Source organism: Myotis yumanensis, unplaced genomic scaffold (genome assembly GCF_028538775.1).
Source record: "Myotis yumanensis isolate MYYU_CA2020_CCGP unplaced genomic scaffold, mMyoYum1.0.hap1 SCAF_10, whole genome shotgun sequence".
NCBI lineage: Eukaryota > Metazoa > Chordata > Mammalia > Chiroptera > Vespertilionidae > Myotis > Myotis yumanensis.
Window position 1 is genome coordinate 33,821,408 of NW_027223761.1, and position 14,469 is coordinate 33,835,876.

A 14,469-nucleotide genomic window follows, 5' to 3' on the forward strand; every position below is an offset into this window, starting at 1 on the left:
ACCAGCTACAACTCTTGCAACTAGTAAGCTATACAACTCTAAAGACTATTTCTCCCATTGTACCACAAAGCTCTCCCATTACCGTTCCCTTACTTTCTTATCTATTGGTGAAGTAATGTTATAAAATGGAAAAATAATAGGGACTTGTTATCAAGTCATCTGTGTTATCTCCACCATCAGCTCCATAACCTCAGATAAAATTATAACCTCTGAGACTCACTATCTATATTTGTAAAATGGGACCTAGCAACATCTGACCTGAACATAAGCTCTAGGTCGACTGCCAGAATTAGATATTGGCTCAAACACTCCCTAACTATATGACCTTATAAATAGGAATAACACTAGACTTACCTTAAAGAGTTATTGTGATAATTAAATACATATGATGTGCTTTGCACACAGTTCCTGGCATACAGTAAGTATTCAACAAACTATTAACTAACTACTTTATGGATTTCTAGTAAAAGATGAAAACACACTGGAAAATAAATCATGTCTAATAAATTATTTATTGATTAACCCTAGAGAGTGGTAAATTTATAATTAATCATTATATCTTTTGACACTTTTCAGCAATCTTTAACTCAGAGTGATTCAGAGGTTTCTGGTTTTGTTTTTGAACCATAAGTCACTAAGGTTAAAAGATATATACCTACCCAATAATTAAAAAATTACATATATCAGTGGTTCTCATTTTGATTTTTTCTTAGCAATACAAGGGTAGGCAAAAGTAGGGTTATAGTTATTTGCATAAAAAATACCATAATTAATAAATAATAATACAGGAATAAACTCACGTTTCGCATATTCACAACTGTAAACCTACCTTTGCCCATCCCTGTATTTTTCTAAAGTTTCAAAATGTGTGACATATTCTTGTATTCTATTTGACCCTTCTGTCATCATGTTCTTATTTGTCAAATAGAAGTATGTGACTTTGCTACCCTTTAATACTGTTGTAGGTAGCAATCAGTGCTTACAAATTTTTAAGTTATCAAAGCACAGTGTCTCACAGCATAGGAGATCATTAGAAATGACCTCTTAATTATGATTATATTCTGAAGTCTACTTAAAATAGCTAGTAATCACAAATAATCTGACTCAAATTTTCTAAAAACACATTAAATATCTACCATAACAGTAATTTAGAACTTATGTAATTTTGCCCATCACAGAGAAAAGTTTTTTCTTCTACTGATCACAAGTCATACCCAGTTTGCTGCCATTCTTAGGGTAATCTTTATTAATTTTTTTCAGGATACTGAAGAAACATACACACAAACACCATACTTTTTCCTCTCCTCCAAATGATTATTTTCCACTTACCTTGCCACTGAGGATTTCTTCTACTCGCTCTTGGGGTGTCTGTCCAGCTTTCTGCCTCACCAAAACATATACTAAATTCACCTTCGGACAAGACCTCAGCAACTTCTCCAGAAGTACCTTTCCTAGGAAACCGGTAGCTCCAGTGAGGAGAACATTCTTGCCTTCATAGTATTCTGGGATTGAAACCATTCTGATCCTAAGGAAAACACAAGTAAGCATCAATTCAAAGATTTATGTTCATTCTTATGTACTAAAATCTCTTGGTATTCAAATAAATATTTTGAAGGACAGGCAAAAAAAGTTGAGTGTTAACAAAAGGAGACTTTAACCTCTGGTTCATTGCAGTAAGGTGGAAAATAAGGAACCACAACTATGGCTTCTAATCCCTGTGTTTTCCCCCTGGATCACCTCAGACAAGTCACTCCTCTGGGCCTGGGTTTCTTTAGTACAATTTGTACTAGATGGCTTATAAAAAGTCCTTCCAGCAATAAGAACTCAAATCTTCATTTAAACCTCAGTTCAACCCAAACACGAATGAATGGTGTCTCTCTGTCTCCAAAAGGATTTATAACACCAAATAGAGGTCAGCAGCAAGACTCAATTGCCCAGCTTGTATAACATCGCCAGGTGTCATATTCACCTATCATCACCAGTTGAAACAAGAAGAGGTAACACCAAGTCTTTTTTCCTACATCTCTATAGTGACAATATATCCAAAAGGTGCTTCAATCTCGCTTTTAAAAAAGCCATACTAGAAACATATGAGCTGATTTATCATCTTTATCCAAATTCTACTGAAACAGCAGAAAAGATAGTATGCTAAGAGAATGAACAAAGAAAAGAACCATGAAAATGGGAAAGAAAAAAAAACACGAGATGCAGAAGGATTCATGCAGTATGTCACTATGCAAAGCACAAACACATTCAAAACAATGCTCTTTATTGTTTAGAAATACACACAATATTAATAGATGCATGAGAGGGAGTGTAATACAATCAGAAAAGAATATGGAGCTTCAATTGTACTTATTTTTTATTTAAGCTGTGGGGTAGATACATGTGTTTTATGTCCAAACTTTTCCTAACTGTAAGAAAATTCATGATAATCTGAAAATAAGAAATAGACCCATTAACAAGCAGGAAGGAAGGAAGGAAGGAAGGGAGGAAATGGAAAGGAAGGGGAAGGGCCAGGGAAAAGAATGGAATACAAGGGAAGGAAAGGGAGAAAAAATAGGGAAGAATTTCTAAAAGAAACATGAGACTAATTGGCTAAAGCTGGAGCAGAAGAAATAACAAACTGACCAAAACAAGCATACGCAAGGACTAGAAGGACGCAAGAGCTGTCCCAACCCCCTAAATGCAAAACACCAAACTAAGGAAAAGAAGTTGAATTAAAGGAAATCAATGTATTAAAAGTTGCTAACAAAACAGCAAAACCACTCATGACAGTCTTACTTCCTGTATAAACTTTGGTTCCTCAGGCTTAGTATCCAGATCTGCGGAGAAGAGGATCCAGCATGGGGGTGCTAAGGATAAAAGAGAAGTAGGGCTGAGCTTCAGGTTGTTTCAAACATCCACAAATGGAAGGTGGGGGATCAGAAAAGGAAACAAATACAACCAAAAGAAAAAGTCTTCATAGCACTGGAGCCCCAGAATAAGGTTTAGGTCCCCAGTCTAACTGGCTGCTACTAGCCCTTAAAACAAACTCATGCAGAGCTCTCAATCAGTAATTCCATTTGGAGGAAGGTTCTTTTGGAAAAACAGATCTCAAAACACTGAGAAGAAGCCAATGTCAGCTACCAAAACCAACCTTTGTAAATATGAGCAGATAACCAAATATCACCAGTTATCTATGAAGTACTTACAAAATAAGATGGACCAAAATGAAAAGCAATAGAATCAACCACAAAGGAAACTAAGGTAATGAAAATTTTAAAGAGAGTTTAAATTCTAATAAGTATCCTCTAAGCCACTCACAAGAACATTTGGATCCATAAAATAACAAACCACTATGAAAACGGAACAAGAAATAAGACAGCACTTGGAAGTCAGAAATTCAGTTGTATAAAGAAAATCCAATAAATATACACAAACTATTAGAATTATCAAGTGATTTAAGGTCACTAGATTCAAGGTTTACACAGAAAAAAAATGTATTTCTGTCTACCAGCAACACAGAGAAAACAAAGTAAAAAACATACAGACAACTATATTGCCAACAATACTATTCAAAACACCAAAAAAAAAAAAAAAATCATAGAAAATAGCAAGTATAGATGAGGATGTAGAAAAACTGGAACCCGTGAACATTGCTGGTAGGGATGTAAAATGGTTCAGCTGCTGTGGGAGTTCGGCGCTTTCTCAAAAAATTAAACACAATTATATTACCCTGCAATTTTACTCCTAGGTTTGCAAAAGAACTGCAAACAGATCCTCAAAAAAGGACACGTATGGGAATGTTTGTAACAGCACTGTTCACAACAGACATTTATCTTGTTTGGTTCTTTAGTTTCCTCCTCTCTAAAATATAGTCAGCACACCCACCTGCCCCCTTCACTTTAGAGCAGTTGCATGAGGACTAAATTTAACAACACATAAAAGACTGGGCACATAATTACATTTCCTTATTCCTCTTCCCTCAACACCTCTGACAGTGATTCTGTCTGATCCCTAGGTAGTCAGTCTAATCTCTAATATTTCAGTCTAAAATCTTTAATGGTCCTTTTCTTCTAGAATCATTTACTTATGAGTATAATTTTTAGACTAGGAAAAAAATAGACTAATAGCTATTTTATCTCTGGATACATATTGGTATATTCACATGCACATTTACCCATTTTTAATTGATTTTTATATTTTTAATATATTTTTATTGATTTCAGAGAGGAGGGGAAAGGGAGAGAGAGCTAGAAACATCAATGATGAGAGAGAATCATTGATTGGCTGCCTCCTGCACGCCCCCTACTGGGAAATCAAGCCCCCAACTTGGGCATATGCCCTTGACCGGAATCAAAACCTGGGACCCTTCAGTACACAGGCTGATGCTCTATCCACAGAGCCAAACCAGCTAGGGACACCCATTTATTAATTTTTGGAAAGAAATTAATGACTTCAGTAGAAGCAGGCTTAAACCAAACTTCTGAGGGTTGACACAACAATTGACAAGCGATACCTAATAACTAGCTAAAAGAAGGGTTAACAAGTCTTCTAATGCTTCCGAAGGTAGGCAGTCATGCTATACAGTCTCAGCATAGCTTTATTAAGAAAAATATACCCAGGTAATCCCTCTACCATAGGGGTCTCAAACTTGTAGATGGTGGTATAAAACTGGAGCTCTCCTAACATTATTAGTACAATGGAAATGGGTACAGTCACTTTGAAAAACTGGTAGGTGGTATTTACTAAGGAACACCAAAAGATGTGAAGAACAAGAAAATTCATAGAGGTATTATTTGTAACACCCTGAAAGTGTAAAAAAATCAAATATCCATCAAAGATAAAATGGATAAATAATGGCATATTTTACAGAAAAATTCTACACAGCAATGAAGAAATGAGTTCTCAAATTTTAGCCAAAAAACCCAGATGCAAAAAGATACATCTAGTGTGATTCCATTTACATAAACTTCAAAGAAAAGCAAATTAATCTAGGTGTCAGAAGTTACAATAGTGGTTACCTCTGGGGAGGAAGGTGGAACACTAGTGAGTTCTAATATTTTCTACTTCTTGACCTGTCTCTGACAACATGAGTGAGTTCACTTCATGATTATCCACTGGTTAAGCTGTACTTGCATTAGACTTCCCTGCATTAGACTTCAAAGAAAGTTTAAGATGCTCTTTCCTACACAAACACACAAAGCCTTGGGATTATCCAGTTGCTTCCTGTGATATTGTAATTTATAATAAAAAATATTTATTTGGTATTCACCCCACCCATTCTTGGCTCACAGCCCCTAAAATCTTTGGAATTTCCTAAGTCAAGAAAGCAAACAAAACAGGTATCTCCTGCATGTTAATGAGGTGACAATTGGACCCTACCCAAGGGTGGAGGCTAGTTGCAATAGGAACCAACCATGTGGTCAGAGGATTGGAATTTTTAGCCCCACCCCCTGAAATCCCAGGAGGGGAGAGAGGCTTGAGGTTAGCCAATGATTTAGCCAATCATGATTATGTAATAAAAACCCAAAAGGGCAACTCATCACCCCCTTTTGGAGAGCTTCTACACTGGGGAGCTAGAGCTATTCCATGGGCCACTGTACTGTGCCCCAAGCTATACAAAGTCAGAAACTCCTTTGTTCGGGGCCTCACCCTATGTATCTCTTCAACTGGCTATTGATTTATATCCTTGAATATCTTTTAGAATAAATCAGCAAACTACTGAGTAAATGGATTTTCTTGAGTTCTGTGAGCCTTCTAGCAAATTAATTGAACCCAAGGAGGGGGTTGTAGGAACCTCTGATTTACAGCCATTCAGTCACAAGAACAGGTAACAATCTAGACTTACAATTTGCATCTTAAGTTGAAAGGGTCATTGGAACATCAAATGTGTAGCCAGTAAATCAGAAGTAAGGTAACAACCTGAGCTTGTGATGGGCATCTGGGGAATTTGATGCTATTTCCAGATAAATAGTGGCAGAATTGAGTTGACTTCTTGGACACCCTGCTACTGTCTGAGTATTGCTTGTTGGAGCCTCCACATATACTCTGGAATTGGGTCTAGGAACCCTTTTCACTTTTATACCACAACAGCAGAGTTGAGTAGTCACAACAGAGACATTATAGCCCACAGAGTCTAAAGTATTTACTGTCTGGTCCTTTACAGAAAAAGTTTGTGGACCCCTGGCCTAGACCAAGATCCTGAGTTTCTGTCCCAGGTCCTGGGTTAATATTCTGTTTCCCCACTGAGCCTTAACCATGAATTTGAACGCTATTCCTCCTGGTTGAACTTCTCACAATCTGACTAGCTCTCATCAGTTTCCTCTCTCCAGAACCTGTCCCTAAACCTAAAGCCTCTACTTAGAAATTCTGTTTAAACTCTAATAAATTCTGGATCCTCGGGAACCCTATGGAAATGAAACATTCTAGTGACAAATAAAGCCATATCCATAAACACCCTGCCTCCAGTTCCTCCAGGCACAAAAAACCCACACTTCAAATATGTTTAACAGTCTAATTTAGAACCAAGTTCATGAGACCCTAATCCCTGCACAAATACCCTCTTTAGGAGGTTACAGCCTTTTAGGCCAGGTGAATCCCTCTACTAGCATTTCCCTAACTTTAATGTTCACACAAATTAAAAACACAGATGATATCTCTAACCGGTTTGGCTCAGTGGATAGAGTGTCAGCCTGCAGACTCAAGGGTCCCAGGTTTGATTCCGGTCAAGGGCATGTACCTTGGTTACAGGCACATCCCCAGTAGGGAGTGTGCAGGAGGCAGCTGATCGATGTTTCTAACTCTCTATCCTTTTCCTTCCTTTCTGTAAAAGAATCAATAAAATATATATTTTTTAAAAATTAAAAAGAAAACACAGATGATAATTCAATAGATCACACTCTAGTAAGATTCTACTAGACAGCTCGGCCAGAGTGGCTCACTTGGTTGAACATTGTCCTGTGCACCAAAAAGTTGCCACTTCGATCCCCGGTTGGGGAGCATGTGAAGGGCAACTGACAGGTGTGTGTGTGTGTGTGTGTGTGTGTGTGTGTGTGTGTGTGTATGTGTGTCTGTCTCTCTTCCCCTCTTCTTCTATCTAAGCACGTCTTTGGGTGAGGATTAAACCACTGTCAACTATTAGCTAGCTCACCACTGAGGCCCAGCTTCATGAGTGCCAAGACTATTTAATAATCTGCTTTACTTAACAAATGAAAAGGAACAAAAAAAAATACCAGGAATATTCCCCCACTTTTCATGTACACACACACACACACACCTTTACATTACATACCTATGGTCTCTAATATAAAATGCAAATATTCCAAAATGCTACAACTGGCCAGAAAAGGAAGTATATTATGTCAAAGAGAAAGGGCCAATTCTGTTAACATATAAAGAGCATTTGTAATCTAATAAAAAACGACCAACAATTAATCAGATTGGCAAAAGATAAATAGAAAGTAAACAGAAAAAAATATACAAATGGCTCTTAATCATTGGTAAAAAACTCAATCTAATTCAGAAAAATGCAAATTAAAAGGACAAGATTCATTTTTTCACTTAATGAGACTTACGAAGACCAAAAAATGATAAATGTACATAGGCAATAGAGACGTATATTGCTGGTAGGGCTACAAATTAGCACAACCTCTATGGAGATGGTGTAGGGCAGGTAAGATAGAGGTGTGTGGGGCAGGGGGGGGCGGGGGGATCTGATAACACCTACCAAATTTTAAATGCCCACTATCTTTGACCTTGCCATTCTTTGTTGTTGTTTTTGTTTTCACCCTGCAATTCTATTTCTAAAAATTCATCCTGAAGCTAATCTTTCATATGTGCAAAATAATGTGCTCATTACAACATTAATAGCAAAAGACTGAAAACCTAAATGTCCACAAATAGGAGATTGAGCAAACAAACTGGCATTATTCCTATAAAGGTATATATACTCTGCTTCTAAAATAAAGAATGAGGTGGTTTAACATATATTGTTATAGAATAATATTCATGATAAATTTTAAAGCCAAGATGTAATAATGTCTGATAATACCACCTTTTATGGAAAAGAAAAAGAAATAAATACATAGATTATTTTTGGCTAACAAAAAAAAATGGAGAGGGAAATGGATGACTAGGGTACAGAGATAAGAGGCAGTTACTCTTCATTAAATATCCTTTTGCACATTTTTAAATTATATACTATGTGCACGTAGTATACATTTTTAAAAACCACTATTTTTATTAAGTAGAAAAATCAGAGGCTACCAAAAAAAATATTTAAAAGAACAAATGTCCCCCTCAATGAACCAGTCTGCACTTATCTTTTGTCTTCTAATAATTTACAAACTCATTTTCATCTGTTATTAGAAAAAAAAAATGACAAATCATTTTTAAAGTGAAAATAAGTCCTGGCTGGTTTGGCTCAGAGGATAGAGCATCAACCTGCAGAGTGAAGGATTCCGGGTTCAATTCCAGTCAAGAGCACATTCCCGGGTTGCAGGCTCCATCCCCAGTACAGGGCATGTAAGAGGCAGACAATCAATGATTCTCATGATTGATGTTTCTCTCTCTCTCTTCCTCTCCCTTCCACTCTAAAATCAATAAAAATATATTTTAAAAATAAATAAATAAAAAGACATGGAAAAAATTGTTAAAAATAAAAGTGAAAATAAAATACTAGCATTGTGTTAAGAAAAAGGGTATATCTTCTGTAATCTTTATTACTTAAATTTTCATTCCATTTATTAAATGAAAAATCTACTAAATTAAAAACCAGATGATTACCTAACTATTAAACTGTTGATGAACAGAATTCTAACAGGCTGATTTTCTAAATGGAATATGAGAAATTCATCCCCCCTCAAGCTAACATTGATCTTGAGATCAGATGCCCCTCCTTAGAGAGCCCCTATGTTCAACATGTTCACTAAGCAGTCAAGTACATACAACTACCAAATACAATTTTGTCGTGAAATTTAGACTTGCTCTACCTGTATGTTTCTTTCTGTACCAATATACATTGAATACAAACAGTAAAACCTGACAAATGGCATTTGTAAGGACTCTTGGGCCCGTTTTAGCTGCTACAAAATTTCCACCACCTACAGCTATTGGTCCATTTTGTCGTCTCCCTATGAAAAACAGGTTCCTGCCCTGGCCAGTGTGGCTCAGTCGGTTGTGTGTGTACCAATTCCCAATCAGGGCCCAGGTTTCGGTCCAGTCCCCATTTGGAGTACATCGATGTTTTTCTCTCTCTCTCTCTTTTTCTCTCTCTCTCTCTCTCTCCCTTCATCTCTCCCTAAAATCAATAAAAACATATATATTTTTACAAAGACAGGTTCCTCTGTGTCTTCACCATGTACACAAAGTCAAAACCTACCAATGGAGAGAGTGGGAAGGGCAAATGGACAAGAATAAGATATTTCATCTAGTTTTTCATTGGGAGTCACTGATTGATTCCAAATCAGGAGCAATTCTTCCTCGTTTAACACAGCCACATCTAATGCTGTTTTGTCTCACTGTCCTACACCTCTAAGCTGGAGGACCACTTGGCAAATCTGAAGGAAATTCAAGCAGCAAATAGATAGTTGAGCTAAATGATCTTTTAATATTCCTTGGATTCCATTACTGAAAAGTTAAAGAGGAAAAAAAAAACACACTTCAAATATCCTTAAAAGAAAATAATTCCAAAATCTCCTAAACCAAAAGTTGGCAAAAAATTTTGTGAAGGGTCAAGGTAGTAAATATTCAGCTTTGTGGGCCATACAAACTTAGTAACAACTACTCAGTTCTGACATTTGAGGCACAAAATCAGCCATGGACAAAAAGTAATCAAATGGGTATGGCTGTATTTCAATAAAACTTTATTCAGAAGAACAGAAAGACAATTTGCAGGATATAATTTGCCAACACTTTTCTAAATAACGACTTGCAATATTCCATATTTGGAAAATGAACTACAAATGAGAAAGGCATCAATAGGAAACCAGTACAGTTTAAAAATTTATTGGCTATGATTTCAGTATTACTAGAGTTACTGTGTATATCATTGTAAAATGAACAGTAAATACTTGTTTGATATAATAGCTTCAAAAATGAACCAACATTTGTGAATGCCAGGATTCAGAAATATATGCCACAGACTAGACGCAAAATGGAGACATGACCTGTAGCCTTTTCAAGGTGTATAAAAAAAAATCTGTGTTTTCAAAGGAAAGCCCATTAAGATAAGATGTTCAGGGGTGAGGCTTGGACAATATTATTTTGGAGAAAAAGTTACAAATCAAGAAGAGCACAGAATATAATCCTGTCACAAACTCAGAAACCCTAGACCACTACCCTATTAAAAAAAATCTTGATACAGCAATTAGAAAAAAACAAACCACAGAATTTAAAGAGGTCAAAAGCTAACTCAACCCTCTGGAAAGATATAAAGGTCTGTTTATATACTGAATACAAGTCTAAAAGAACCTAGATTATTCTTCTCTACATACGTGTATGTTATTTACAATTTTATAAACTGTAAATTTATATTTACAAAGATTAGATATGAGGTATGGGTAGAAATATAGACACATGGTAAATAGCACATAAATATGAAAATTCCCAAAAAAACTGTGTTGACCATGAAGGAATTCTATATACATATACTTATGCCCCCTCCCTCTTCCACCTTCCCCCATATATTTTTCCACTAAAAGGGAAATGGGGATTAGGAATCTCTAATCAATGGAAATTAATAACCGTCTAATCCAGAAGTTCATGAACAAATAGGATGTGTGTCCAGGAACATGTTAAAGTTTCATCCAAAACATTATTGTGTTTGCATGTATTTATGGGTGTGTACAAGTGTGCACACCATGCATACCTCACTATCTTTTTCTAGGGGAAGAATCCAGTGCTTTTATCAGATCCTCAAAGGGGTCAATGAGCCTAAACAGTTTAAAATTACTATCAAATTTTATGTGTATGATTTATGCACACTGGAGCAAAGGAAGACTTAACATGAAGAGAACAGAGCCTCATGGTCACTAATTAAAAACCCCATTCACATCTACTATGGAGTAAAAATGTGTAAATGGTTAAAACATAATTATACCAATCTCCCCTGAGGCCTGTTTTGGATTGAACTGTGTTCCCCCTAAAAAGATATATTGAAATACTAAGCCCTAGTACCTCAGAATGGGACTTTATTTGGAAATAGGAGCTTTGAAGATGTAATTAGTTAAGGTAAATGATGTCACACTAGAGTAGGTGTCCTTATAAATGGGCCATGTGAAGACAAAGAAATGCACAAGGAGAATTCCATGTGACAACAAAAGCACATGCTGGAGGCAGAAATTGGAGTTATACAGCTACAGGCGAAGGAATGCCAAATTTACCAACAAAAAAAAGGTAGGAAAGGGCAAGGAATGATCCCCTTACAGGTTTCAAAGGGAGCATCGATTTTTTTACTTCTAGCCTCCAAAACTGTGAAACAATAAATTTGTTGTTTTTAGCTACCCACTTTGTTACAGCAACCCTAGGGAACTATCAGAAGGCCAAATATCCTAGTAACTAAAAGGAAGGCACAGAGCAAAAGGCCTTCTAAAGATGATGCATATGTTCTCATGACACAGTAAATACACATGACAGAGTTTCAATTACCAAAAAGCCCTCTTACTAAAGACGTAAGATGGAATGGCTTTTCCAAATGGGTATAGAAAAGAATGGTAGAGAAAAGTTTATATAAAAAGGTAGAAAATCAAAATAAGGTTATGTTCAGATTCCAGAACAAATCATTGGGGTGTATTCCTAACTGCACATCTGGATATTGTCAAATCTCAGTACATAGTAACAGATTCAGAAAACGAAGTGTTCTGATTATCTACTACTATATACCAAAATCACTCTAAAACTCAGTGTCTTAAAATAACAATCATTTTATTCTTCCTCACAATATCTGTGCATTAGAATTTGGGAAGGGCTTGACTAAGCAGTTCTAGCTGATCCTAGATCCTCTTTGGATGATCTCTCTACATGAGGTAGTTTTTGGGTTTCCCTATGAGGATCTCTGGCTAGACTGCTTACAAACCTGCTAAGTGTTTCAAGACCAATATTCTAGTAAGCTAGGTAGAAGCTATTCAAGTCTTTTACTTTCTGACCCTGCTTTGAAAGTCCCACAGTATAACTTCTGCCTTGTTCTATTGGTTACAAATGATTCAAAAGACCACCCAAACTCAAGAGGAGACATAAACCCCACCTCAGGGTAAGAGAAGAGTTAAAGTCACCCTGAGATGGGAGATACTGTTATAACCATCTTTAGAAAATATAATCTGCCACTAAGGGCATGGTGAAGTAACTGCTTGTTACTCAAGACTGTCCACCATTTAATCCATGTTACACCTACTTCATGGGGCTAGGGAATGAGTTGTTCCTGACTACATTTTTTAGTCACCCCAAGTGCCTTTAAGAAAAATATGGTCCCATGAGTCTCACAGTTGGAAATGTTTTGCTACCAAATAACCTCATTTACTTAATAAAAACTGTCATCATCCCATGTTCATGTAATTATGAGCTTGTAACCAGTAAGTTACTACTTGGAGTTAACACACTTCTAGACAAAAGAAAACCAACTAATTTTAGTTAGACTATGAAGAGGTCTCACCTTGTAAGTATATACTTTCTTTTAAGATCTGTGATAGACTCCCATCTGGAGGCATATTGGGAACTATTGGTTTATTGGTTCTAATAACTCCAGGATCTTTAGTGTTTTGATTAAGATGCAACATAAAAGAAAACATCCTCTGAAAGTAAAGTGTAAGCAGCAAATAAAGGGGCAAAATGCAAACTCAAAATGTACAAACTATTTACTGTAGTTTGCTAATAATAATAATGGGTTTCTTTTTTTAAATTAAGGCTTATAAGGCATTTTTTTTACAAACAAAAGAATAGCTGTAGCATCTTGGTTAACATTTCTTTTCAATAAAAGATGCTAGTGTCCAACCCTGTTGTTAGCCCTCATTGAAGTAGATATAATGGCCACTCTGTTTGCCTACACAGACCCTGATACCAGTACTTAACTCTCTGCATCCTATTTTCCTCAATGTCGAAGGTACTTCTTGATAATAAGTAATCTCAATAGGTTCATTAGTTCTTATGGCACTACACAAGTATTTTGTACACTGATGTTGGTCCCTAAGCATGGCACTTTTGCAAGAGTTAAAAATGCCTCTAAGGCCTCATTATTCTGAAAAATATTATATATACACTCAGAATTCCTGAGCGATGTAAAAATCAAACACAAAGACATCTTAAGAAGTTCTACTCCATTAGTGAGGAAATGTCAACTCTATAGCATTAAAATGATCTGCTAACAAGAAAACAAATTTTTCAGCAATATCCATTTTCCTTTGTGTATGTTTCTGTCCTCAAGGCCTGTACCAATAGGGTAACTTCTCTACTTTGAAGCCTACCGAAGAAAGGCTGTGCTCTTGCTAACACAGAGTTTTGTAATAAACTGTCCCTTTGCTGGCAAAAACACGGAATCGATGCCATGTTAGGGAACACTAATTTTTCAAAAGTAATTTCATAAATCACACGATTCCTTTTTAGACAAACTACTGTACTATAATCTCTCCTTACCGTAATAAAAATATTTTCATGCTAAGAAATAAAATTTTTATCCTAATACTTTCAGACTCAGAAAAGTGAAATGCATTTCAGAAATAGTATTCCAAAATACATTGGATTACCTTCTAAGGTAATGACCCAAAAATGGGCCAGACTACCCAGGGACTACACATTATTTAAAAAACATGACCTTCCTTTGATCCATAAGGCTCCTTATGAACAGACTTAAGTCAGATATTAAGAGTTACAAAAATGAACATGCTGATATACCAAAGATTTTAATTTGCATACAATTAATAACTGTTTGCTGCAACTATAATACTGCAAAGCTCCTACACCACATATGCACACTCAAAGCTTGAATTCTTTAACATTTTTTATTTTTTATTTATTGATTGATTTTAATCGTCACCCAAGGATATTTTTCCATTGATTTTTAGGGAGAGTGAAAGAGAGAGGGAAAGATAGAAAGAAACATCAACATGAGAGAAACATATCAATTGGTTGACTCCTGCAGGAGACCCGACCAGGACCCGGACCAGGGAAGAGCCTGCAATCAAGGTACATGCCCTTGACCAGAATGGAACCCAGGGCCCTTTGGTCCGCAGGCCAATACTTTATCCACTGAGCCAAAGTGGCTAGGGCTATTTATTGATTGATTTTAGAGAAGAAGGGAGAGAAAGAGAGAAGCATTGATTTGTTGTTCCATCTATATACGCATTCACTGGTTGTTTCTTGTATGTGCCTTGACCAGGGATTCAACACTCAACGTTCACATATTGAAAGGATGCTCTAACCAACTGAGCTACCTGGCCAGGGCCAAAAAATTGAATTATTTTTCTTTTTCCATTTTCTTTGATGCAAAAAGCTTTT

The 14,469-nt window shown here is 36.3% G+C and overlaps 1 protein-coding gene across 3 annotated transcripts in view; it reads right to left on the reverse strand.

The window, feature by feature from the left end:
• The window catches only part of FAR1 (fatty acyl-CoA reductase 1), a 66,580-nt gene that overhangs the window by 40,608 nt on the left and 11,503 nt on the right, over positions 1 to 14,469 (reverse strand). For all 3 annotated transcript variants that reach the window (XM_070428274.1, XM_070428273.1, XM_070428275.1), the window contains one exon: positions 1,330 to 1,525. In XM_070428274.1, coding sequence (XP_070284375.1) covers positions 1,330 to 1,518 — 189 coding nt within the window. In that variant the 5' untranslated portion in view covers positions 1,519 to 1,525. The remainder of the gene's footprint in view (positions 1 to 1,329; positions 1,526 to 14,469) is intronic.